At 40.5% G+C, this 27,633-nt stretch overlaps 1 protein-coding gene across 4 annotated transcripts in view; it reads left to right on the top strand.

The window, feature by feature from the left end:
• Positions 1-1,110: 1,110 nt before the first annotated feature.
• The window catches only part of tasora (transcription activation suppressor a), a 35,096-nt gene continuing 8,573 nt past the window's right edge, over positions 1,111-27,633 (top strand). Inside the window, exons 1-21 of one of the 4 annotated variants that reach the window (XM_031733530.2) lie at positions 1,111-1,816; positions 9,238-9,383; positions 12,412-12,504; positions 12,764-12,836; positions 13,424-13,515; positions 14,910-15,041; positions 16,053-16,183; positions 16,546-16,577; positions 16,725-16,830; positions 17,823-17,926; positions 18,112-18,215; positions 18,821-18,893; positions 19,644-19,718; positions 20,016-20,212; positions 20,296-20,574; positions 21,998-22,181; positions 22,501-22,629; positions 22,788-22,942; positions 24,203-24,383; positions 24,741-25,229; positions 26,231-27,624. In XM_031733530.2, coding sequence (XP_031589390.1) covers positions 1,549-1,816; positions 9,238-9,383; positions 12,412-12,504; positions 12,764-12,836; positions 13,424-13,515; positions 14,910-15,041; positions 16,053-16,183; positions 16,546-16,577; positions 16,725-16,830; positions 17,823-17,926; positions 18,112-18,215; positions 18,821-18,893; positions 19,644-19,718; positions 20,016-20,212; positions 20,296-20,574; positions 21,998-22,181; positions 22,501-22,629; positions 22,788-22,942; positions 24,203-24,383; positions 24,741-25,229; positions 26,231-27,624 — 4,437 coding nt within the window. In that variant the 5' untranslated portion in view covers positions 1,111-1,548. Of the gene's footprint in view, positions 1,817-2,082; positions 2,169-9,237; positions 9,384-12,411; positions 12,505-12,763; positions 12,837-13,423; positions 13,516-14,909; positions 15,042-16,052; positions 16,184-16,545; positions 16,578-16,724; positions 16,831-17,822; positions 17,927-18,111; positions 18,216-18,820; positions 18,894-19,643; positions 19,719-20,015; positions 20,213-20,295; positions 20,575-21,997; positions 22,182-22,500; positions 22,630-22,787; positions 22,943-24,202; positions 24,384-24,740; positions 25,230-26,230; positions 27,625-27,633 lie in introns of those variants that run through there. The other 3 variants (XM_031733529.2, XM_031733528.2, XM_039612045.1) reach the window with 3 other exon arrangements.

Here is a 27,633-nt window from a genome sequence, read left to right as displayed (position 1 = left end):
GAGTACTTGACTGTCTGTCCATATCAAAGCATGAACAAGCAGGATGTGCAGGAATAAAGGGTACACTGTGTGCAGGCGGGATCTCACTGCAGGACAATTGGACATTTTGAATGAAAGCGGTCAAGGCATTATGTACCAGCACATAGATAAATCCCCTTTCCTTTGACTCTCCGTCAGGGTAACTGATGTACAGCTTGATGTTGAATCCAGTACAGCCCTTAGTAAAATCAGAATTCCAGGAAATTACAGCAGGCTTTAAAGCAGGACTATGTCTCTATGTGCGGCTGATATGCAGGGACCGTTTACAAAGTGCAACACTGAACAAATATTAGACATACAAATTCATGACTTTCCTGTCACACGGAGCACTGCTCCCAAAATCACTTCATACTTTAATCACTGTACTAACATGCCACCGTATAATTTAGTGTATGTTTTTAAATATGCAGAACTTTCCCAGTAATAGAGTAAACAGTTACGTAAAATCCCCATTTAGTCTGTCCACAATTTGCAACATCAGGGGTGGAAGTGGGGGTGGATTAATCCCAATAGATGGCTGAAACATTTTATGTGAATTTCTTTCCAACCTAACACTGAAAAGAGAAGAAATAGTTTTAATAAATTTGTAATTTTTCCTGTGAAGTTGTCATCTTTACTACAAATTCGCAATTTTTTCATAAACTGTTTCCCTTGGTATGAAGCACTGTTGCTTCATACTAAGGAAGGTTCTGTGTTCGAGTCCACCATTTGTGTGGAGTTTGCAGTCTGCGTCATGGAGCTGTGGGTCCTACATCTTCCTTCCACAGTACAAAGACATGCAATGTTAGGCTGAATGGTGATTCTAAATCGTTCATAGGTGTGAATGGCTGTCTCTGTGTTTGTCTGCCCTGCGACAGACTGACCTGTCTGTAGCATGCACTCCTTATGGCAGCCCCCCTCCCGACGACCCTGACTGATCGGTAGATTAATTTGGACACGTTTTTCCTCATAAATATGCCGGTTTATTCAAGTTTTTTTTTGTCTTTTCTTTCCTTTTTTGTGTAACATTTCCATTTTTGTATATTTGTTTCTTATAAATTTATTTATTTATTGCAGATGTATGACTTTATTCACTCCCCTCTCTGCTCGGTTTCTTATTTTCCCTTTCAGTGGCCCTTTATACCACCATTCTGTGCTACTTCGTGGAAAAACACCGTGGGAACTCTCGCAGTTTTAGGCTCGAGGCTTTGTCCTCTCTGAACCCTGACGTGTTTTATTTTTTCCATTTATTTATCCATCGCTGTTCTTCGTCCACTGAAACCGTAATGAAACTGTGGGGATGGGGTTAATTTTCCAGAAGATGGCAGCATTGAGATAACCAGATGCAGCTAAATCTCAGTGAAGAAGATCTGCGCCCACAGGAAGCATGGTGCGGGTTGAGTGTTGCTCCGACTCCCTCCGCTGCGGGATTAGGAGGTAACAGCGGTGTCATCGCGGGACTGTAGCCGAGACGAGGTGCCGGAGTGACGGTTGAGGAGAGACTCGTCCGTTACGTCCAAAATACATACAATGGACGACAGCAGCCTGCCCCGGAGGGAAGCAGGTCGTCCGAGGAGGGTGTCTGCTGCTGCGGAGCTTGGAGCTAATGTTAGCCTGCAAGATGGCGAGGTGATCGACCTAAACTCTTCCAGAGAAAGTCAGCCTGGAGCGGACAGACCGGGCGCTGCTGGCGGGAGGATGGAGAGGAGGAACTCAGCCCCGCTAATAGTCCATAAGAGGCATATGCCCAAGGAGCCCTACAAGTTCCACATACCGAAAAAAACCGAGGAGAAGAAAGGTGGGCCATTTTGTCTGAATATCAGTAAAATTACACCATAGTATTCAGGACTTTTTTACGCTAATTTGTTTAGCACCTGAAAGACTGCCCTGACTGCCCGTTAGCAACGGGAAAGTTCCATTATCGGACGTGCGAGTATCAATTCTTAGAAAACGTTGTTTCTCTTCTTACATCGCACAACATTACGGTTGTGTCCACAAATGTGTATTTCATATGTCCAGCCCTACTGTCGCCATCAGTTTTAGCTGTATTAAACTCCGTACAAGCTCCAGTGTGTTTGAGGACACGGTTAGGGTGAGTGAGGGATGCTAGGAGTTAGCGTCGCCAGCCAGTTAACATTAATTACATGCTTGTAAGTGCAACAGGTGTTTATTTTCACTTTGTAGATGATTTTAGGCTGTTTGTGAGTGAAAGTAAATATCCACGCATTCATGTACGAAATTTTAAGCTGCATTTCACCTTTATGTTGACATTAGCTTCTGCTAACGAGGGTTAGCTAAAGCGAGGTAACCGCCTCCTTGTTTACATTTCATTTATAAGTGTCCAAGTGCTCACATGTACTTTGCGCTTTCTGCTCTTGTGTTTATGGCTATTGTTATCGTGCTGACCCTAAAATGTGATCTTGAGGACATTTTTTGTCGCTTTTTACAGAGTCTACTATAAGATTAAGACTAAAAGTTAAATGAGCCTTGAGATAAAGTTTAGTGTTGTTCTTTTTAGGGATTGTTGGTCAGATAGATGTAAGCCTGAGGCCAAGGTGATTTTATTTTTGCCATGAATTAGAATTGGTGACTTCCAAGCCTAATGGACCAGTCCTACTGAGAAAGTCCAAGAAAAATCTTCTTGATTTTTTTTCTTTTCCATCGATTAACAAACAAAGTTAATAACCACCATGCTGATGATTATAGGTTTTTTTTTTTGAAGCAGTAGTTTCAAAGATGTTCAGCCGACATGCTGACATCTTGTTGTATCTTCTTAATCTATTATAGCTGTCTGAGACCACAATTTGAAACTGCGACCACATTCTTTTTTGTCTTGTGTTTGAATGTTTTGTCTCAACCCTGGTATTGTAGCTGTGGAGCGCACAAATATGTTGTGGGTTACTGGGGGCATTAGCTCTTTTTGTTAAATCACACATTAGTGTTTGATGCTCCAGCTGAGCCCTCCCCGCCCCGAGGGAGGCAGCTGCTACAGGTTTTTCCTGTTCTCCTGAGAATCTGGCTAAAAAAAGAAAAAAACAGCACCTGTCCTGCTGTAATTAAGCCAGTCTGTCAAATATTTCTGTGGGCCTCCTCATGAGGAGCCTTGATGCTGGAAGCGGCATAAAGGGTGGGGCATTTTGGTGGCATTATTTCATATTTTAAAATTTTGTCTGATATACGTGAACAGCAGAGTTACTGACAAGCGCAGTAATATTCTATTCAAGCTCAAGTTAAAGTCCTGTTATTTGACTTGAGTTTATGGTCCTTCTAGAAGCAAGTGTGTTAATGTCAGTGATGGCAAGGACTCACCAGGAAACCTGAAGATAAGGTTAAGATAAGAGCTCCCTCCCAGCTCGTTATATGCCTGTTACACATACACAAAGCAAGGCATCAAGTTCAGTTAACTGCATCTTTTTTTAAAAACTAGGGCTGTCATGATATCAGTTTTTCACTGAATTAATATTGTGGCCCATTGCTTACTAAATCTGGCTTCTGATCTCTTCCTGTGTGGACGCCCCATAAGAAGTTACAGTGGTACCCTTGTTGTTTTATTGATCTGAATTCCTTTAGCACTAATTATTGAAACATAAAATTTGTTTGGTAAGCTCATTGACCCTTGACCTACATACACAGGTAAATCCAGTCATGAGGAAGGGTATTTAGGGTGGCCAATTGCAAGTTTTTCTCCTCTTTGCATCTTCTCTCGAGAGTGGCTACATGGGAGCCTCAAAACAACTCTCAAATGACCTGAAAACAAAGATTGTTCAACATCATGGTTTAGGGGAAGTATACAAAAAGCTATCTCAGAGATTTGAGCTGTCAGTTTCCACTGTGAGGAACATAGTGAGGAAATGGAAGACCACAGGGACAGTTCTAGTTAAGTGACAGGTCAAGGAAAATCTTAGATAAGCAGAGGCAAAGGATGGTGAGAACAGTCATAGTCAACCCACAGACCAGCTCCAAAGACCTGCAACATCATCTTGCTGCAGATGGTGTCACTGTGCATCGTTCAACTATTCAGCGCACTTGCACAAGGAGATGCTGTATGGGAGAGTAATGCAGAAGAAGCCTTTTCTGCGCACATGCCACAAACAGAGTTGCTTGAGGTATGCTAAAGCACATTTGGACAAGCCAGCTTCATTTTGGAATAAGGTGCTGTGGACTGATGAAACTAAAATTGAGTTATTTGGGCATAACGAGAGACAGTATGCATGGTGGAAACAGAACACAGCATTCCAAGAGAAACGCTTGCTAGCCACAGTAAAATGTGGTGGCATTTCCATCATGTTGTGGGGCTGTGTGGCTGTGTGGCCAGTCCAGGTACTGGGAATCTTGTTAAAGTTGAGGGTCGCATGGATTCCAGTCAATATCAGCAGATTCTTGAGAACAATGCTCAAGAATCAGTGACAAAGTTGAAGTTGTGCCAGGGCTAGATATTTCAACAAGACAACGACCCAAAAAACTGCTCAAAATCTACTAAGGCATTCATGCAACGGAACAAGTACAATGTTCTGGAATGGCCATCTCAGTCCCCAGACCTGAATATTATTGAAAATCTATGGTGTGACTTAAAGCGGGCTGTCCATGCTCGGAAACCATCAAACCTGACTGAACTGGAGATGTTTTGTAAAGACGAAAGGTCCAAAATACCTTCAACCAGAATCCAGACTCTAATTGGAAGCTATAAGAAGTGTTTGGAGGCGTTATTTCTGCAAAAGGAGGATCTACTAAATATTGATGTAATTTTTCTGTTGGGCTGCCCAAATTTATGCACCTGCCTAATTTAGTTTAAGTAACTATTGCACACTTTCTGTAAATCCTATAAACTTCATTTCACTTCTCAAATATCATTGTGTTTGTCTGCTGTATGATATATTTAAATGAAATTGCTGATCCAAACAACCAATGATTTATGAAGGAAAAACATGAAAATTCTCAGGGGTGCCCAAACTTTTGCATACCACTGTACATGCATACTGCCTTTGGGCAGGGGTGGAGGACTGGCAGTGGTCTTTAGGAATAAATTCCGAGTACGGCACCTGCCCTCCCCTATGTTCTCTAGCTTTGAAGCCCAGCTGCTGGAACTTGCTGGTACCCCCTTGACTCTCTGTGTTGTGATTTACCGTCCCCCGAAATATAATAAGACTTTCATTAACGACTTTGGTGACTTTTTAGCATCTCTTTACCTAAATTATGATCGTGTTCTTATCACTGGCGATTTTAACATTCACATTTGTTGCAAAGATGGTGTGTTTGCCAAGGATTTTCTAGCCTTAGTTGACTCTTTTAATCTTATCCAGTGGGTTAATGCACCTACCCACCTTAAAGGTCATACCCTTGATTTGATTTTTTCTTATGGACTGGACATTTGTATCAGGGACATCAGTAACATTGGAATCTCCGATAGGGGTGGGTTTTTATAATCGATTTATCGATTAAAATCGATTCTGGCTTGGATAACGTAAAATCGATTCATTAAAATCCTGAATCGATTTTTTAATATAAATTTATTTTGCCCGAAATGCCAGAATCTCAGGTGAAATCTCACAAAATTTCAACAACCACCAAACAGCTAAGACAGTAAGTGAGAGCAGGTACACGGATTCTGCACAAAGACGTAAACACACAGCGCGGATCAGTGAGACGTCGCCTTTCTCACCTGACGGCACAGACGCGGTCGAGGCTGATTCTGATGTTTCGGCGGGTCCGCGCTTTGTGTTCACGCCCTTTTTGCGCTGATTCTAAAGCTGTTAGTTTTATCTCTCTCCAAACAATATTGACCGAACCAGCAGCAAAAGAAGATCCAAACTACGCTTCACATAAACAACAACAACTCTGACTTTTACTGTTTTGCTTCCACCATGATAAAATCACACTTCATGCACAGCTCTCTCTCTCTCTCTCTCTCCCCTTCTCTCTCTCTCTCTCTCTCTCTCTCTCTCTCTCTCTCTCTCTCTCTCTGTACTTCAAGAACAGTTTCCCGTCTAAAAATCTGTTTTCTGCATTATTCGCTTGCTTGTTACGCACAAGTCTACTGTTGTTTACAGCGCTGTTGGCCGCTGTTTTTTTCCCCTTTTACATACTTCTGAAAAGGAAACCCAATTTCTGCCGTTCAATACTGAACCAATTTAAACTTTTTAAAATTATGCAAAATGCAAAACGCTCAGCCGTGCCTCTAATAAAACCGCTGTAACGTCAGAGTTATGACGTTACGTTCATATGTTGATTAATGGTTTTCTTTCGTTTTTGATGTACTGCAGAATATTTTTATAAAATCTCAGGCCAGGAATATTCACCTTCATGTTTTTCTGTGTTTTATCTTCAGCTACTTTGACACAAAGGCATCTGCTGTGACGCTCACACCTTTGATAAAGTCTTGCGTGTGTCAGCTTCCTTTTTATAGATACAAAAATATGTAAATGTACTGATCTGAATTATAATATTTCTGACTGTCAAAATTTCCCAGATTTAAATCGAATTGAATCGAATCGAATCGAATCGAATTAAATCAAATCGTGGATCGAATCGATTCGGGACCTTGTGAATCGGAATTGAATCGATTCTAGAAATCAGTGACGATACCCAGCCCTAATCTCCGATCATTTCCCAGTCATCTTTGATGCTGAGCTATGCAAATTGGACCAGAGCTTTGAGGGTCCTCGACATCTTGCGCGCATTATCAATCCTGGGACTGTGGCTGAATTTTCAGCTGCTTTCTCTAAATCTGTTCTCCCTGACATTGATCGTTCTACACCCTCTTCAGTTGATGATTTTGCTAACTCCTTTCTCTCTACCTGCTCCTCTTTACTGGACGTTGTGGCTCCTATGAAAGTAAAAAGGCCTAGAAGCTGCTCGCAGCCGTGGCTAAATGACTGTTTACGCGCTTTACGACGCGTTTGCCGCCAGGCTGAAAGGCGGTGGAAAAAAGATAGGCTCCAGGTGTCTTTTGATATCCTTTGCAGGACCCGCCTGGAATTTCAGAAATCTGCTAAGTTGGCTAAAGCGGCTTTTCTGTCGGGTGTCATTGCTGATAACAGTCACAACCCACGTATTTTATTTAAGACTTTTAACTCATTGATCAATCCTTGTCCTGAAACGCCTAGATTGGCTTCCTTAGCCCTTTGTGAAATTTTTTTAACTCATTTTACAGGCAGAATCTTATCTCTAAGAGTCTCACACCCCCCTGTGATGAGTCAGGCCCCAGCATTAAGATGCTCTACTAACTTCAATCAGTTTGATCCAGTTTCGCTCCCTACTCTTAAGGGTATAATTGATCACCTAAAAAACTCAAACGCTGCCCATGACATCCTTCCATCTCGCATTATTAAAGATGGGTTTAACATTATCGGGCCCTGTATTTTATCATTAATTAACCTGTCATTGTTATTGGGTTGTGTTCCGGCTGCTTTTAAACACGCTGTAGTGCAACCTATACTCAAAAAGAGCTCCCTTGATCAGAATGACCTCGCTAACTTTAGACCTATTTCCAAACTCCCGTTTCTGTCTAAAATCCTAGAGAAGATTGTTCATTCCCAACTTCAAACTTATTTGGATGCAAATAATATCGGGGAAAAATTTCAGTCGGGGTTTAAGCCACGCCATAGCACGGAAACTGCATTACTGAGAGTCTTTAATGATCTTCTCTCAATTGCTGATTCAGGGCGCCCTGTGGTGTTAATTTTGCTTGATTTGTCCTCTGCTTTTGATTTGGTGGACCATAATGTCCTTTTAATGAGGCTTGAGCATCTGGTGGGCATCACAGGCAGTGCCCTTAGCTGGTTTAAATTCTATCTCTCAGAAAGGTCCTTTTCTGTCACCATGGGTACCTATGCCTCCTCCATTGCTCCTGTTACCTCTGGTGTCCCCCAGGGGTCTGTGCTGGGTCCCATGCTGTTCTCTTTATACTTGTTACCCTTGGGCCGAATCTTTGATAAATACAATTTTTCTTTTCATTTTTATGCGGATGACATTCAAATCTATTTTGAACTAGCTAAGGATGTCACGTCGTCATTGCAACACTTCTTTGATTGTATGAATGAAGTTAAAAACTGGCTACTGAGCAATTCTCTCATTCTAAATGATAAGAAGACTGAAATTGTAATCTTTGATACTCCCTTCCCTTGGGCTGAACTAACTGGTATTTTTGGGCCCTTTGCTGACTCCCTTTCTGACACTGTGAGGGACCTGGGTGTTGTCCTGGACAGTTCCTTCAAGTTGGACAAACATGTGTCCTCCGTAGTTAAATCGAGTTTCAATCAACTACGTCTAATCTCTAAGGCCAAGCCCTACATACCACGTAAGGACCTGGAGAAACTTATCCATGCCTTTGTTACATCAAGGTTAGATTATTGTAATTCCCTTTATACTGGTCTCCATTCTGCCCTTGTTCACAAACTGCAGCTCGTTCAAAATGCGGCTGCGCGTCTCTTAACTGGAACTGGCAGGTTTGAGTCTATTACTCCAGTTCTTTCTGACCTGCACTGGCTCCCTATTAAATTTCGTATTGATTTTAAAATCTTATTGCTCACTTTTAAAATCATAAATAACACTGCGCCCAGCTATCTTACGGATCTCCTCAGCTTTTATATCCCTGGGAGAGCGCTTAGATCAGCAGGTCAAATGCTCCTGGTGCGACCTAGATCTCGGCTCAAGACCAGAGGTGACCGCACATTCGCCGCTGTCGCACCCTACCTCTGGAATAACCTCCCCCTAGCTATTCGGGCGTCTGATTCAATTCAATCTTTTAAATCTCAATTAAAAACTTATTTGTTTAGCCTTGCTTTCCCCACCTCCTAGAGCCCACATTTTTAGTGTACTGGAACTTATCTTTTTCACTTTGTTAATGTTTATAATGTTTTAACCTTCAGCCTTTCGGGTTGTGCCTACTATGCCTGGTGTATTATTGGTTAGTTATGTCACCCGCCTGTCAGTATATTTTTTTGTATTTTGTGCTTTATATTTGTATTTATTATTGCTCTTAACTCATTCTGTGAAGCACTTTGGCATACCTGTGGTTTTTTAAATGTGCTATATAAATAAAATTGTATTGAACAGAGAACACTGCAAACAGCCAAACACACCTGTTTTTTGTTACAAAATAATGAAGACCGTGTAAAGGTATATATGTAAAGTATAAAGGTAAAATGGATTCATCATTCTGAGGGATTATTTGTGAAAAGTGTTTTTTATTGGCTCTAATCTCTCCTGTTTTTCTTGTAGCTCTGTTCCAGTATGTCTCCACTGAGTCCAGGGAGTATGAAGACATGATGACTATCCTGACCTCCAGCTACATTGACACTAACTCTGCTGGCTGCTTTACGTACTCCATACCTCGGCTTGTCTACAGTGAGCTGCTGGAGAAAGAGGTGAGAGATAAACAAGTCAGAGTCGTGAATTTATTAAATGACTAAATGGGAGGGGGGAAAAAATCAAGATCACCGTGGGTTACGTGCAGGGCCTACTTTACTTGCAGGTTGTGACCACACGTCTTTGCTGGGATGGTCTGGTCAAGTGGTTTTGTAACAGTTTACTTAGATTGTGGGCAACACAGATGATAATACTAAAAACAAACAAAAATATTGTCTCTCCTTTCTTTCCATATAAAGAAGTTTAACTACACATTTAATCCTTGATATATCTTAAGACAAATAACTGCAATGTAAATCTTACTTTTATCATGCAGAAAAACTGCGTTGTGATGCAGCTGTAGTATTAAAAAAAATCCAGATGGCACAGTTCTTTGTGCTTATATTTTAAGAAAAATATTTTAAAGTACTTGCAGCTCACTACCTGGAGTATAAACTAAAAAACAGGTCAAAGAAAATGTCTTTTTTAATGGAAACCACGTCTTAAAAAATGAAATTTTAAAGTAAATAGTGATAATAGTGATAAATAGTGTTATTTTAAGGAATGCTGACAGTAGAAGGCAGCTCATTTTATGCCCCTTAATGGTTCATCATTTACTTACAGGCTGTAGATGATGTCTTTGTCAGTAAGAACATTATACAACAAACACAAGTTTTAACATTTTCAAAAGCTGTGCCATGGGTTGGATTGGATGATTTGGTGTGCTGATTTTGGTTTCAGCGCCTTATGTTGAAACAGCTGGTGTACTCTGACATGACCTATATGTAACTGTTTATTTTCTAGATCAAAGTATCACAAAACCACTCTGCTGTCTTCTGCTTTTTTTTAACACCTTGCTTGGGTATCTAACTTCCTTTCCATGAGAGAGTAAAAAGGAGTCATAAGCAAGCCTTGGCTGGTAGTTGGTGACTTAACTTCTTTTGGGGCGTCCACACAGGAAGAGAACTGGTATGGGCTCAAAATGTGGTCATAAATATTTTGTACTTGTAAATCAGGATTTGTATGTGTAAAAAGAATTTGTGCGTGCGTAAAAAAGATTTGTATGTGTAAAAAAGATTTGTGTGTGTGTAAAAAAGATTTGTATGTGTAAAAAGAATTTGTGCGTGTGTAAAAAAGATTTGTATGTGTAAAAAAGATTTGTGTGTGGACTTAGCCAAAAACCCCCCTGCAAGTTACAAGTACGAATTTTGACCCTATTTTTCTTCCTGTCATCTGATTGGTCAATGTCATGTCAATCACAAATGTAACAATCCAATCAGAGAACAGATGGGTTTGGCTGTCGGAGGGCACTTTTTGAACTGCAGGTCCTTGAAGGAATAAATGCCCTTTACATGCCAACCCAGCGTTTTCCTTTATCACCACGAAGGAAAACAGTCTGTGGTCGTCCGAGTTTGGTGATTTTTGTGTCACAGGTCTACGTGCTTTATACAGGGACTTCCACAGCCTTTTCAACAGCGCTGCGGACCGGGGGGCAGTGTTTTGGAAATGACAGTCTTCATTACAAAGCTTTCTTCGTTATGAATTAGCATACATGTTTTATTGAACATTTGAAGAACTAGCAAAAACCCAGAAACTGTTGTAGAGGACATAAAGTCAGAGATAGAAACGACAAGGAGCAGGTGCATCTAGTACAGGTAGAGCTGCTGCAAAACCCACAGAGCTCAGCAGCCAGCGCAACAAATTCTGGATCCTTTGCTTTTAGTTAGCAGTTAGCATTAGCAGCACATCCTGCGTCCGATGTGAAAGGACCTTTATGCTGCGCACTGTGACTCACAGCAATGGTCCCGGTCAGCCCTGACTTTGTGTTAAACTAATCCTAAAGTAATAATGGTATTTCTAACCATTGACATACCACAACTTTATCCTTTCAACAGCTGCTGAAAGTAAGGGGACCTAGCTGCTATCGGATATTTTTATAGAGATCCTCCAGCTTCAAACTGTATCACCCTTCAAGGACCTGCAGTTCAAAAAGTGCCCCTCCGACAGCCAAACCCATCTGTTCTCTGATTGGATTGTTACATTTGTGATTGACATGATGACATTGACCAATCAGATGACAGGAAGAAAAATAGGGTCAAAATTCGTACTTGTAACTTGCAGGGTTTTTTGGCTAAGTCCACACACAAATCTTTTTACACATACAAATCTTTTTACGCACGCACAAATTCTTTTTACACATACAAATCTTTTTACACACACACAAATCTTTTTTACACATACAAATCTTTTTTACGCACGCACAAATTCTTTTTACACATACAAAACTGATTTACAAGTACAAAATATTTATGACCACATTTTGAGCCCATAAACTGGGGCCAGATTTAGTAAGCCATGCAAATGTGTTTTTTTTAGTGTAGTGCCACAAAAATTATGCCAGTATTACTTAGCTGTAGATCCTGTTAACACATCTGTCAGTTAGGGCGGTGAATGAACAGACATTGTCACAGTATAACTGACTCGATTTTAGGAAGAAAAAAATGTCATTTTAATCCTGAACTCTGAAATCATATATTTCAATATTAAATGAAGTAAAAGGAGATGTTAAAGGAGATTTAACCTCGACAAGCAAATATAAAAAAGTTAAAACAGAATCAGTTCTTATTTTGTGTATTCTGCTCTCTGTATTTGTCTAGCACGATCACGCAAAACAGATTGTTCATCTTTTTTTCTTTTTTTTAAAATTTTGCTGGTTAAATAAATAAAAGAAATTAAATAGAAATATTTTAGGTTTATCTCTAATGGTGATTGGGGTACAATAGACATTTGCAAGTGTCAGTGCAGTTCTCAGGAAATGAACAAATCAATATTTCATTCAATAAAAACTGCTGTTTATTTACACTGAAATGAGCTGAACAGGAGTGAGTGTATTGGAATGAATTCACTGAATTGAATTGGATAGGTTTGTCATTAGGAAAAGCTGGTTAGAGAGATGATATTGTTTGTTTAGTGATCATTGTACTGATAGTTTTTGTGTGTGTGTTTATGATTGATCACATTATTCGCGTGTGTGTGTGTGTTTTTAAGTTTGTGGAAAAAAGGAAGGAGATGAAGGCAGAGGGGAGGACTGATAAGGAGCTGGAGGAGTGCTACTGTTTCCTGTTGACAGACACTCAAAAGGTAGGAGTGACACTGAGCTATTGGTGAGACGTAGTCAATTTACATAGTTGATTTACGTAAATGAAGTATGTATTTCTTAGAAGATTCTTCTTAAGAAATGAGTTTACAGGGAAAAGACACTGATTGTAGTTGTTCTTAGAAAACAGAATGACTGTGTTTTCTCTGTAAAATAACTGGGGTCACGCCAATAAACCATGTCCCTTAAGACTGAGCTTTCACCCTATCTGTGATCTAACTTGTGTTTTGTTTATTGTTTTAGCTTCCCCTGCTCTGTGAGAAGGGACTGTTTGTGGGTCAAAGCTGGATCACAGTGTTGGGAAACCCCAGTAAAGGTAATAGTGCACAAATGATCTACATATTGAGTTATTGCATGCTAAAAGGAGAAGTCACAACAAGCTGATATTGAATTTATTTTGTTGAATCAGCTTTCCAATATATATATATATATAGTGGTGCCTTGATTTATGAGTTTAATTGGTTTCGTGACGGAGCTTGTAACTCAAATTACTCGTGTGTAAAATCAGTTTTCTCCATTGAAATAAATGAAAAGCCATTAATCCGTTCCAGGCCCCCAAAAAACGCCGCCTTCGGATGGATGGAAAAACAAAGTTCTTGCAAAATAAATGCAAGAACAACACTGATGCTTCCACTGCGAGCTAACCGCATAAAGTGACTGAGTGAAACACAATGTGCTCGGCGGATGTTACGGTGTTCACTGTGGTGTTCGCTCTGCCAAATAGTGGTGGGGTATTCAAAGCTGGCTTGTAGCCCCAATTGTAGCTCTCAACTCAAAATTGCACGAGAGACTGGGCGCATCTCGAAAAACTTGTTAGATGGGGCACTCTTAAGTCAAGATACCAGTTTAATTCTGTAAGTATTAATTTTATTACTTCGTGTGTGTGTCTGCATATGTTCTTAGGAGTGTATCTGTCAAGGTACTCAGACCTGCTACAGATGAGTTCACTAACACCAGGATCCATGGGGGAGATTGTCATCTTCAAAGTGATGAAGGTAAGTTACAGGGTTCATATGTGTGTGGAAAAGCTGAGAATGGTCAAGGAATTTTACAAACGTCTAAAAATGTTGGAAAATTCAATAAATCCACTAAGTCTTGGAAAAGTCATGGAAATATGTTTCACAATTACTTCTGTAATCGAGTATTTGTGATTCAGGTAAAATAATCTGTATTGGTCAAATAATTATATTTTATGGAAAATCTATCACTTTACTCAGCATCATGTTGTTCTCTGTTTAGACCCTAGCACGAGCTGAAGCCTGCACTTTGAGGATAATTGCAAAAATACTAAAATAATGCTTCATTAATGTCTTGCTGCATTTGTAAAAGCACAAAGTAAGAGCAGAGAAAAGCCAGGACATGAGACATGCAAACTGGATTTTGTAGAAGGGATAGTCATCGTCATTAGTCATCATTTTGAATATTCAAAATGTTAAAAAAAAAAATCCTCAAGCACTTTAAGCTACTATTTTTTAAAGTACATAGTTTCTCTTTCATTGACCAACACTTAGTAGGATATAACAGAAAACTGCAATATTGAATCAGTGATGTAAGTCAAGAACAGAGTTTGTGAGGCAAGCTTTCTTATAAATATCGATTTGATTACTTATTTTATGTTTTGTTTTTTTTGTTTTTTTTTTGTTTAAAGTGTTTTATTGTTTGCTGACTTGTTGTGACTGTGGATATGACATTTGTTAGATGGCTGACTTTGTGGACATTTAAATACTACAGCTGTGAAATAAAAAGTAAATTATTTGGGCCACAGCCAGAAACTGGCCCAACTAGAAATGCAGCTCTGAGGTTTGATGATATCAGCTAATCCCACCTTCGACTCATCTGCATTGGCGATGCTAATTTAAATTAGGGGTGGGTTTTGATAACCAATTTTCTGATTAAAATTGATTTTAGCTTGAATAAAGCGATATCGATTCATTAAAATCCTGAATCGCCCGAAACGCCAGAATCTCAGGTTAAACCTCACAAAACTATTTCGACAATATTCTGCTGCAGAATATTTTTAAGGTTATCTGCTATAAAAAGCCAGGCCAGGAAAATCTCCTTCATGTTTTTCTGTGTTTTATCCTCAGTTACTTTGACACAAAGGCTTCTGCTGTGATGCTTACACCTCTAATAAAGTCTCACAAGTGTCAGCTTTCTTTTTATAGATATAAAAATATAGATTTGTACTGATAAATGATCAGACTATCTGAGGCGAAATTTCCCCGAATCAAATCGAATCATGGATCAAATCGAATTGGGACCTTGTGAATTGGAATTCTAGAAATCAGTGACGATACTCAGCCCTAATTTAAATCTTTGTTGTTAAACTCAGTACGTGGCAGTAGAAATGATTGTAATCTGCAGTGGAATTTTTTGTTTGGCGTTTTAGGGAAAAGTCAAGAGCATCTATGAAAACATGAAAAACCTTCTAGATCCAACGCCTCGCTTTGACAGCCATATCTCCAAGAACGCCAGCAAAGTCACCTCGCTGAACTCATACCGCGCGTTTGAACTCACACAGGTAAATACACTCAAACACGGAGAAAAAAAAAAAACTGTGACACTAAGATCCCTGGACAGAAACAATGATCTAATACACAGAAGTGGACATCTTACTCTGGGACAAACATAGTGTTGATGCACTTACTCACATTTTATCTGTTCAACACTGAAAATAGTTTCAGTGCTTTGAGATGTTTTATAGTCAACATGAGTCTTTCAGTTGGTGCTGGCGGTGTTGTTGGGGTTCAGTTTTTGTTTGGCAGGAAATGCACGTCTGAATTTAACTTTAAAAACAATATTCAGAGAGAATTGTGTGGAAATGACTCGGTTGTTGAAAAAGCTGACATAAAATTACATGTTTGTCAGTATTTTTGTTTTTGTTTTAAATTGAACACAATCCAATGAAAGATAGCTTTCAGCTTCAGATGGTTTACTCGCATCTACTAAAACAGATTTTCTGGTTAAAATGTTTTTTGTTATGTTCAAATTTTCAGTTTCCATATTTGTATTTGGATTGACTTGAAAAAGAAGTTTTCCATGGTTTTGGTTAGGCCTCATATTTAATGTGTGTATGAATTTCATTTCATTGGTCAGGTCAGTGTTGTCTCAAATGGAACATGTCAGGCTGTGCACTCGCACAAATGACTGTTGCAGCATTTGACTCTGATTGTTGTGATCGCCACCTCATTTTGTCAATAACTTGTTGTCCCATCCATGCATCCATCCATGTGTTTTGGGTGGATAAAAAACATCCACACTCACTCTGCATACCTAAACCCTTTGCAAACTGATACAAGTGTGCCACCAAAAATCTCGTTCAAGACGCTTGAGCCACCTCAACTTGCTCCTTTCGACATGGAGGAGCAGCCACGCTATACTGAGCACCTCCCGAAGGAGCATAGAGAGGTGCTCCGTTCGGTGAAGGAGGCTCATTTCTGGTTATCCGTGATCCCATTTTGGCCCTCTTTTGAATTTTGTCTTTTGTCTGTAATGACTGCTTTAAACACCACAGTTTTCTTGATTATTCCAGCAATACTTCTACGAGTATTCATTCGACGAGCTGCGACAGCGACCTCGCCAGGTGTGCCCGTACGCTGTGGTCTCCTTCCAGCTTAAAGGAAAAGACTCTCCTCTTCCCAGTGTACCTCTAGCACCCATCAGGTATGTGACACATGTAAATTCAAGCTATTCTAGCGAGATGACACCAAAAGAGAGTGTTCGCAGGTGTCCAGGAAAAAGCAGCCAGAGCAGCTTCAGCAATAAACTTTAGAATTGGAGTCTTTTAATGAGTGTGCTCCTGTTTTGTTTTCTATATTTTATTCCATGAAAGTCTGAATAACATTGAAGTAATTTCAAAATTCAAGTGTAACCGACTAAGTCATGCACTTTGAAGTAAAGCAGCAAGCTTTGATAAAATTAAAAAAGGAATTCAGACATGTGGAAATCAACAATGGTTCTGAGTTTTAACCTCCATCTCTGTTCCAAAACTGACATGAAGTTTGTGATTTGTGTTTGGTGGGCAGGTCGAACAGTCAGTCAGCAGAGGGGAGTAAAGGTGAGCACTGGTCCCTGTTTTTTGTCGATGTAATCACACCTGAATGTGAAAGGTCACCTAAACCGCTTGGATATAAAATACAATAGGAAGCTCTGTGTTTTTTCAGTCTTGCTCTGGTGCTGATGAGGTTTTATTTTTCTCCCACAGAGCGTGCTCAATTCACAGTGTGGACTGGAGACCTGGTGAAAGGCGACCGAGTGCTCTTTCAGATCTCGCTCTGTTCCCTGTCTCCTCCCTTCCTACCCCACAAACTGTGAGTACTGAGCTGACCTTTAGGCTGTTTAAAGCAGTGGTTCTCAAACTGTGGGTCATGGAGTTCCTGTAGGTGGGGTGTGGATGACCAGAAAAGTCATTAGTTTGCTCACTTACTGACCAATATTTGTGACTTCTCTTTATTGTTTAAAAGGTGGATCAAAATCTAAAGTGTGCTTTAGATAGACTTGAATGATATAATCAGCTACTTCTCATGTGAGTTTCCCATTGTGATGCGAACTCCACCAACTTGGACCACAGCTAGCAAGAGTTGAGTTCGGTCTAGTAAAACATAAAATGTTAGCGTGGAGCTGCTGCAGTCCAAGATGGGCAAGATGGAGTATATTCGATTCCATAGATTCTCTCTATCTAAGCTGAATGATACAGAGAACCACCACATCAGCAACCTGGCCAACAAGCCCGGAGGTAGGGCAAAAGAAAAAAGGAAGGGCTGGGAATAGCCGTTTAGTTGTTGCTGAATTTTAAAAATAAGACTGAGGATATTGTCCACTGCTTAAGTGCTTATGATGGTTTTTCTCTCAGACAGATGGAAAAAAAATAAAAAGCGAGTCACTGAAAAATAATTAGTAAATCTCAGCAGTCTGACTGGGTAAAGTGTAAGCATGGGAAACACTGGATGGGGGTGTTTCTTTGAATGGGGAAAAATAAAAAATTAGAGAAAAGGTTTCAGCTAAAATGAAAAAGCACACAGACATATTCCATCAACACCTCGAAAGTTTACCTGGCTTAGTTGACTAAATTCCATTGTTGGTGTCCTTTATGACATTTTTTTCTGTGATGCATTGTGCTCAACTCTTTAGCTTAGCCTTACTAAAATAGCTTAGCAGCCTGCCTTTAATGATCTGTAATCTCTCACAGTATTATTTTTACTTTTACTTACTTCAAAAAAACTGCATGCACATTTAAACAGATGCATCCTTACCATTTTAAAATGATTCGCTCTGTGTCCGTCTCACCTTGATCCTCCTTCAGACCAGAGAAGCTGGAAATTGGTCATTTGATGAGGTTCGACCAGGTGACCAAGCTCCTCCCTGCCAGCCTGTTCTCCTATAACCTCTACAACAGCAGCCAAGAGGGTAAGATCACATTAACCCTCTTAGTGATGCCACGTTACACACCAGAACTACAGTAACTTTAATGTTACATAAGATTAGATAAGATATTGCCAAAAATCCTTTCTTAGTTATATTTTCAAAATGTACGTGCATTGAACTTAAACGAGGAAGTGGATGGGACTTATTTTATATTTTCTTTTTGGTAGTTGTGAAGAACGGCTATTACTGCAGTCTTCTGGAAGTGATGGACAGAAATCGGTCTAAAACCAGCGTCACGAGACTGCTGCATGAGCTGGAGATAAAGCGAGTGGTGGGTTCCGCTTACTTTAATATCACAGAGGACTAGCAGATTCTCATGTACAGTGCATGGAAGCTATATTTGGAAACTATATATCTGCCAGAGTCTTTATTTACCTACAGAGAAAAGCAGCTTGCCTTTATTTGAAATGGCCTCACATCAAGGATAGCTATTTCACTTTGATATCACAGATGAATAGATTGTGAAGTTCTGAGCCATGATCAGCTGAAATTCTGTCCTGATACAGTGATTTTTACTCTATTTTTGAACTTTTATTCAGTGTAAAATGTATGTTAGACAGCAGTTGAATATTATCTTGTTATCAGGGCAATGATTTCTAATTAAGTGTCCCGGTAACTCATTTTTGACTTTTCTTTATAACGCAAAATGATAAGTGGATTTGTGGAAACGTTATTTTATCTTAAGACGTTGTTTGTTTAGTTGTTTGGAGAATTTTTTTCATGCTTTGCATCACTATTGGAGTCTCAGAGATACTAAAAGTTGTAAATATATCCCACAGACAAAAGCAGTTTGAATTAACTGTAGCAAGGAAGACAAAAATAAAATGTGAAAAATGACAGGAAGTGTTGAGTACAAGTTGTCTGCTCTCTTAACAGGTTCTAGTGACTCCGCTTGTAGATAAAGGCTTTCTGTTCCTGTTGTCCAGTGTTCAGATGGCCACGCCCACAGGTAAGGAGTGCTACTGTGAGTTACACTGGTAAATTGTATGCAGGATAATATTTGGATAAAAATAAAGAATAAAAATAAATAAATTGGCATTTCTCACGGTTCAGTGTTATCTTCTCATTCAAATCCTGGCAGTATCTAGCGCTGGTGGTATTTTTCCTGTCAGATCACTTCTCTGTCAGTCCCATATTGACCCATTTCATGTTTGCTTCTGTAAATTGTTTTGCTAATTTCAAACTTGGGCAGATATCAGCTTTTATGTCAGACTGTCCCAGTCTTCATGTTTATAGTCATTGCCAGCATGGGGTTTGAAGCACAAGCAAAAACATGCACATTAATGTGTTTGATCCATCCCTCAGGCTGAGCATTCAACTTACTGTAACATCCTCTGATGGTCTCTGATGGAGAGTGTGAATGAAATGTGTCTTGAGGCCATCTCACCTCTTCCTAAATGATAGTAAAATACTGCATAATAACTTTGAAGGGGAGGTTGACCAAATATAAATCCTTTTTATGGGTTTTTTCAGCCCATTTCAGTGCCTGAAAGGCAGATTTGGCACAATCCAACCCATAGTAGATTTATTCTTGTTTGAAGTAGTAAACCTTAATTTTATCACTGCTGTGAGTTTTCTCTACAGAGAAAATATTGGTAGATGTCAGTGAAATGTTCATGCGCTATGTTTTTGCTGGTTGTATAATCATTTATGAATTTACTATAATGAAATGAGTAAGAGTGAGCTAATGTGTTTTCAGAGAGAGGAGAGAACTGGAAGAGGTGTCTTCAGGCATTGTTTGTTTTCCCAGAGACCAGAGATGTGTCCAAAACTGGTGAGTATCACCGTAAATGAGGGGTATTCATTTAATTTAATTGCCTTTTGGTACAAAGTAAAGTTTAATATAGAAAAGAAAATAACAGGAGTATTAGTGGTGTCCCCGAAAACTCATTTTTGATTAGCTAAATTAAATGGAGTCATAATACAAGCATTTTTAGTGTAACCACAGTTCACAGGATACTCAGCCTAAGTGTTAATACTGAGCATTGACTCTGCTGAAGGAGTTAAACAGCTGAAGCAACATTATTTTCAACCTAATGATGTTTTCCTTGTTTTGTTTTTTTCCTTGTAGCACCGCGCTCTGCCTTCACTTCCCATGATGCCTCTGAGTCTCAGACATCTGGTGCCGCAGTGATGTCACGGCTGAGTCAGTTTATCCCAGCAATGCATCACGCCCTGCTCAAAGTTCGTGCCAACCCCCCTCCTGAGCTGTCTGCTGGTGTGGAGCGCCAGGCACGGGAATACCTCATTGGCCTGAAAGACGGCAAGGTACGACCCAAATCTCTTGAAGCTGGCATCTTCAAATATCCACTTCCCCTGGGGACTGCAACGTTTCTGTGTTTGCTCCCAAGGTTCGCCAGTACCCGATGGGTGAGTACGATTCCCAGATGGATGACAAGGAAAAGTCGTTTGCTGCTCCCATACACCATCGGGTGAACTTGGAGGGCTACCTGCGCTCCTACCTGTACAGCCCCGCCTTCTACCTTCTATCAGCAGCTCGAGCCAGGCTGTTATTAGAGGCGCACTGTGGCATCGAGCAGCCGCAGCAGGGAGCGAGAGCCAGGAAGAGAGAGGCAACAGAGAAGGAAGCGACAGGAAATACTAGGCACGGGCAGACCAACACACAAAAGGTGAACAGTCACACAAAAAAACATAACGCGTCTTAGTAAGTCCTCTTGTCCTGGTCATGTCCATAAGTATTCGGACAGTGATGCAGCTCTGCGCACCAATATTGTCTATCTGAAAGTTAAAGAATCAAGATTTTATTTTAATGGTATTGAAATTATTATGTTGTAATTCAAGATTTTATTGAATTACAGACTTTTAGCCTTAATTCAAGGAGTTTAATAGAAATGTTATTGAATTTACTTAAAAATAGGTCATTAGTTGTTTTTTGGGTAAAAGACTACATTTGGTAGCAGTTTATGGGTGCTCTCAATATCCCCTTCCAGGCCAGAAAGCTCTGGGGAGTACTCTGGGTTAGATGAATGTTGGACATCTTCAGCAAGAACAACATAAATTATCTTTTATTTTAATGAAATCCTGTTTCAGCCTTTTCATTTTCCCTCTTCATTCTCTCTCTGCCTCCCTTTGTGGTGGATGCCGGGTAACAAGTTGATGGAAAATTATGGCAAAAATTTATTTTTATATATTTTTTTTATATATTCATTAGTTTATTTCTCCTTGTTTCGTTCAGTTTCTTGAAGCAAACAAATAGGCATGTTGATTACATTTTGAATATTTACAAATGTTACACTTTTCAAAATTCTACATGAAGTCTTTAACTGTTTACCCCTTGAAATCCTGGAGTAACCCTTGAAGCTCTTTTCTGAGCGGAGTGGTTTCTGTTATATTTCAGCCTTCTTATGGAACCAACTGACTGTGTTTGCATCAGAAGTTGGTGAGGGTGGTCTCTGCCTACGCTGCTACCCTTGGAAAAACCCAGAAACTATTCTAATGGTAGTCAAACCAAATCTTTATTGATATATACTAAGGATACAGGGGAGGCATTGTTGTCATCAATACTGTTAGAAAGGAGTACCTAATCTGATAGTTATTTTTAGTATACATTTTTCTGACAACCCTACTCAGTACGGGGAAAAAACCCCAAATGCATTTAGATTTGTGAGTCAATGTAAAGCTACTCCAGTAGAGTCCGTAAATAAAAATGTGGATATTGAAATGTGCAAAATAATCCTGCGAAGCAAAATAAATCTCCTTGAGTCATTCACCTAAACTTAGACAAACAGCGCATACTTTTGAAACTTATGAAACTGAGGGCTAAAAGACCCACAAACAAGCAGCAACTTAAAGTAGTAAAGACCTGACAGGAAATCTCAAGGGAGGAAACTCAGCTTGGTGGTTTCAGATTTAAGGCAGTTAAGATGAAAGTTTACACATTATTCGTAACTTGATGTCACAGTTTCAGTTTCACAGTTGCGTCTGAAATGAGAGCGAGAGACCCACAGTGGGTGGTTTACTGAAGTAAAGTGACGGAAATTGTTTTTGTCCTATGGGGTTGATGAACTCATACCAGTAATGCTTGTTGTTCAGATGCAGCAGCTGATCGACCTTGTTTTGACCTGCAAGAGGAATGCAGAAAATGAGGTGAAGAGGGAGGAAGGAGGGGTGCTCCAGGCTCCAGGGAGGAAGAGGAAGATGGAGCAGCAGGCAGCAGAGAGGGCTATTAAATACCTGAAAGCATCCCAGGAACCCATAAGGTCGGGCAAGATCCCAGGTGAGGAGAAGGGAAAAGCATGTCTGCTTTTTTGATATGACCAATCCCAGGCTTCATGAAAATCAGCTTTCAGGTCCTGAAATGTAACCTCTAAAGTCATGAATGAACTTAGGTTTGGTAGCAAATCCTCATGAGTGAGTCATGTTTGTACATTTATGCAACATCAAGGGAAGCTCTTTTTCTTTCGATGATTCTTTTTTGTCAAATTTCCCTCTAAATTTTTTTAAAAACACCAAAGATTGTTTGCTTTTCTCATTTTGCTAACAAGCTCACAATCAATGACTGATGACATGTTTTCTCTTTGGATTTGCCTCCTAAGTTGAAGGAAATCAAGGGTCCTTGTCTCCTGTCTCCTTCACGTCTGTGATTGGCTCATTGGGTTTGAGGGATGCTGATTTGAGAGAAGAGGGATCTGAACTTGCCGCCAAACTTCTGAGCCTGCTAACAAGTGAGCGGATACTCGGACAGCATGCTGAAACTTTCCATTCTTCCTGCTCTTCTTTTGGCTCCTTTGTTTAACCAGAATCGTTTAACTCTGTTTCCTTCTGTTATGGAGCAGCTTGCAGCTTACATCTTATTTCAGTTGATTTTTCTGCTCATTTCCAGGCCTCTACCAGGCTGCCAGAGGAACGGCTAATCAGAGCCTTTATGAGGCACAAGAAGATGGGCTGAGGGGGTCGTATCCATTTGATAGGCTGGCTACAAAACTAGGCCTGCCCACCAACTGTGACATTGATCTGAGAAAGCAGGATGAGCTGGAGGTATTTTATGTTTATGGTATCTGTTCAAAAAATTACTGTCTAGATCAGCGATGTTAAACATGCAGTCAGGCAGCCAGAACCTATCTGCTGAAGGGTTCAATTCAGCCTACTGGATTGTTTTGCAAAGTGCAAGAAATTCTCATTAAAGTGTACTTGTTAGTGTGTGGGTACCAGTGTTACACATATTTTTTTACCTTCTGTTTCCTGGCAAATTTTTAGAGATGCCATGCGAGGGCTTTCTTTCACTTTTTTTTTTTTAATTTATAGTGAATAAAGCGAATACTGGACTGCAGAACAAAAAGCCTATTAAACAAAAAGCCTATTAAAACCTGAAGCATATCACAGCTGTGATACTGTTGTGGTTTCCTGTCAAGAGCCTTTAAGGGTTGTTTACAACATGATCTCAGTGGTTTTTAGAGTTTTCTTAGCATCTTCAGACCAACAAGAGTTAAGGAAGTTGATACCAGTGCAATCACGTAGGTTGTTATGTATTATTTCAATGTATTAGTCATCTTCCTGCCTGCTTTCTGAAGCTGGGACTAGGATCTAAGATAACAGCTAGATATTTAATTTTGACTGTCAAAGTAAATGTTAATGATATGACTTTTGTTTAAATAGACTAGTGAAATACTAATATTGAGTATAAGACATGAAGAGTTAAGCCATTTTAAAACTTTGCTCATACACTCACTGGTCACTTCATTTGTTTATACCGGGTTCCCTTCAGAACTGCTTAATTCTTCATGGAATCGATTCAACAAGGTGCTGGAAACATTCCTCAGAGATTTTGTCCACATTGACATTTACAAAGTGAATTTCCTATTTCAACACTTTCCAAAGATGGTCCATTGAATTGACATCTGGTGACTGTGGAGGCCATTTGAATAGAGTTGTCATGTTCAGGAAAGGAGTTTTAGATGATTTGAGCTCTATGACACAGGCAGCCATCAGCAGATTGGTTGTCTGAGGTGATACAGGGATGGACATGGTCAGCAGCAATGCTCAGGTAGGCGGTTACCAACGTTTAAACAATGCTCAGTCGCTCCTAAGAGTCATAAAGTGTGCCAAGAAATATCCTCCATGCAGTTACACCAGTGATCCTTTCATCTTGTTTACACCAAATTTTGCAGCAGAAATCATTTGCATTACTTCTAAATAAAGCTCCCACACTGGATCAGCTTCTTCCAAAAAGTGTCATAAAACATAACCATTTGAAATCGAGCAGGTGAGATTACAAAGTGTGTTTTCTTGTGTTTGTAGGAGCAGACAGCAGGTAGCGTCAGTAGTTTGGAGGGATTCAGTCCCAGCTCGCACAGCGGGGAGATGAATCACCATGGAGCAGCAGCTCGAGGAGGAAGAAGAGAGCTGGAGAGAAAAATGGAGTTTGATGAAGATGACGAGGAGGAATATGAGATCCCGTGGGTCCTCATCCCCATAACAGGTGTGTCTGTCTGCTCAGTCAGACATCTGTACTCTAAAACAGACCGTGTGCATTTTTCAATAATAAAAAAAAAAATCAGCAGTCATACCACACATTTAAATACTGTAGATTTTAATATGAAGAGTAAATTAAAGTCAGAATAGAACTAAACTCAAAAAACTAAAAAATGTACGAACAATAAAAAGATAAGGGGCCACATTGTTTACTAACATTCATCATAGGAATAAAGGTTTTTGTGCTAAAACCGTGTCCAGGTACAGTTAGGATGAATACAGCAGCCTGTAGTTTAGATCACAGATCACAGAGTTGGAGAACTAATCAGACTGAAAACTAAATGTTGGTGTTTTCCGTCTGCAGGTCTGAGTTCAGAGAGGTACACCCTGGGAGACAGGAACATCCCTCACGATCCTCGTTTCCTGCACCTCACCACCGCTACAAGCATCACCACAACAACCAACCCTCCCAGGCAGAGCCCCACCTTGTCTCCTGAGCCCAGTTCTCCTCCCTCCCCCTCCCTGTGCCCATCCCCTGAGGCCAGCCTGCCTCCATCCCCCTCCCAGTGCCCCTCACCTGACCCCAGTCTTCCTCCTTCACCTTCGCAATGTCCTTCTCCAGATCCCAGTCCCCTACCTTCCCCGTCTCAGTGCCCATCTCCAGAGCCCAGCCCTCCCCCATCTCCCTCACAGTGCCCATCTCCTCAGCCCAGTTCCCCACCTTCTCCTTCCCCGGAGGCCAGCCCTCCACCCCACACATCCTCCCAGCCTAATGAGCTCAGCCTACATAATAAGAACCACAAAAGTGCTAACGAGGAGTTGTTAACCTCCATGGCCTCCAGGGAGCTTGCAGGTAACATCAGGCAACCTGAGAGCGTCTTGCTTAATGTATCAGTGAATTCTGGACTTTTATGCCACCTGCAGTTTTGGTTGCCAACTCCAAATTTAAAAATTAATACAAGTTTATTTTTCCATTTTATGTTGCACATTTAAACTCTGGGTTATCGGTTGTGTAAATCATTGTGGCTGATTTATGTATGTATTTATTTATTTTAATAGCTTTAATTTACGATTTTTGCAGTATGAAGCACCATTTTATTTTTACCAGTGTTTCTGAGCACTTTTGACATTCAAAATTCCAGATCTGAACAGGAACCTGAGCATTTCAGGTGTGTTAGAGGCTTCAGCTACCTACTGCAAAATCTAAAGACAAAGTCCCTCTCACCCTCTGCAATCCATACCATTCATCTAAAATATGACTATTATATGCTACTGATGAGCCTGCTCTCAAAATGTAGGTATTGAGACAGAAACAAGGATAATGTATATAGAATAGTGTGTAATTACATCTTCCATCAAACTGATGCATTCTTAACTCTAAACTTATATTTAATATATCAGAAATGCATAGGAGCAGGCGCCAGTTTGTGGAAGCTGCCATGTTCCCCTGCCCCTGAACTTATAGCTAGCTGCGTTTTACATATGTGGCAGGAGATGAGCCTTGTTAGTAGAGACCTATTCCCTGAGTATTTCCATGTATTTATTTATTTTAACTTATTAATTCAAATATTGATATTTGGTGTTCCTGTATTGATTTTAACGACTTGTAACTCAGAAAATTTTCATAGTATGAAGATGACAGTTTGTAAGTGTAAGGTGAGACTTTAAAAAAAAAAAAAAAAAAAGTTATTATATTTTACGTCTGATGTATAGTGCCAGTGCAGTCACATGATCCTCATTGGTTCTACTCCTGTAATCCTTCCCTCTTGTAATATATGCTTGTTTTTAAATGGGCTGACCTTCGTGTACAGTTAATATAATTTGTCTCCAGTCTAACACTGTCTTCTCCTGCAGCAGCATCCAGTGACAAAGAGGAGAAACCTCAGGGTAAAGAAAAGAAGACTGAAGAGCCATGCGTTTCTGCATCCATTCGTCCATCTATTCCTCCATCTTCAGAGAGAAGGATCTCATCACCATCCACTGAGCGAGTGAAGGAAGCAACAGAGAGAGGAATGGTTAAAGTGAAAGAAGAAGCGGTAGAAGCTTTGGTGAAGGAAAAAGAATGTCAGGCAGGTGAAAAGGTGCAGAAACGAGAAATAAAAGCGACTGATGATCATGAACAAGATTGGGAGATCCAAGAGATGGATTGTAAAAAGGGAAACGTGAAGGAGCTGGTAGGTGGTTCTGCCTCCTCAGCCTCTGCTTGCACAGATATTAACAGCATTGTGGACAGACATCTTGGTGACTTCTCCTCTGAGATTCAGCTGCTCCTGCAGGAGGAGAGCACCCACTATAACTTACCTCAGTACCCTCACTCGACTTTAATCACAGAAACACCTACACCTCAACACACAATGTCCTACGCCTCCGTGTCTCAGTTTTCACAGTATGTGTCCTTCTACAACCCCTGCCCTTCCGTGCAGGACTACGTGGACTCACTAAAGGACGGCATTGACAGCATGATAACAGAGTTTGATGATGGCTGGCGAGAGCGCAAGCCCGAACCCAGTGGGACTAACCCTGACGCCACTTTAGCGAATAGAGTCAGTGCTTTTGTGGCCAGCGTTCGAGCAGCTAATACTATAGGCAGAGATGACGAGGGGTCTGCTTCCTGTGATGAGCGGACAGCTGCTGACTCTGGCACTAAAGTCAGTCAAAGCCTAGCACTCTCCAGAGGAAATGAGGCATGGCTGCCAGACAGCACAAACTACAGGAATCCCACAAGTTCTCATGTTTCTTTATCAATTCCTACCCCCTCATCTGGTTTGATCTATGAGCCTGCAAACACTTCTGTCCTCTGCCCTCCACCTAGCACATCACCACATTCTCAATGGACACCACAGCAGAATGAAACTGTAGAAATCAGCAGGACAATCACTCAAGATGTCAGCCAAACACAAGAAAACAGCACCACGAGGACTGTGCTATGTACTGCTGCTGCTGACAGTGGGGGTGTTCTTCCAGCTAAAAACATCGTTGTGACTCTGCCGGGGCTAGGAGGTACTTCTGACTCTTTGGGAGAAGCTTCCCATCCCTCTAAACCGGCATCCAGCCAGAGCTCTGTACCTGTCCCCAAGCCCAGTGTGGGGACTGCACCCCCTGCCACAGACCTGAGCTCCCTGATCAGCCAGTTGCAGCCAGATGTGTTCAACAGCCTGGTGGAGATCATCAAAGAAGTCAAGAAAAACTCCCTGCAGTTCTACATCCACTGCACTGAACCAGGAGACGAGGTCACCAAAGATATAAAGGTAACCTCA

Source organism: Oreochromis aureus, linkage group 5, assembly GCF_013358895.1.
Source record: "Oreochromis aureus strain Israel breed Guangdong linkage group 5, ZZ_aureus, whole genome shotgun sequence".
NCBI classification, from domain to species: domain Eukaryota; kingdom Metazoa; phylum Chordata; class Actinopteri; order Cichliformes; family Cichlidae; genus Oreochromis; species Oreochromis aureus.
This window is presented reverse-complemented; position numbering and strand designations above follow the sequence as displayed.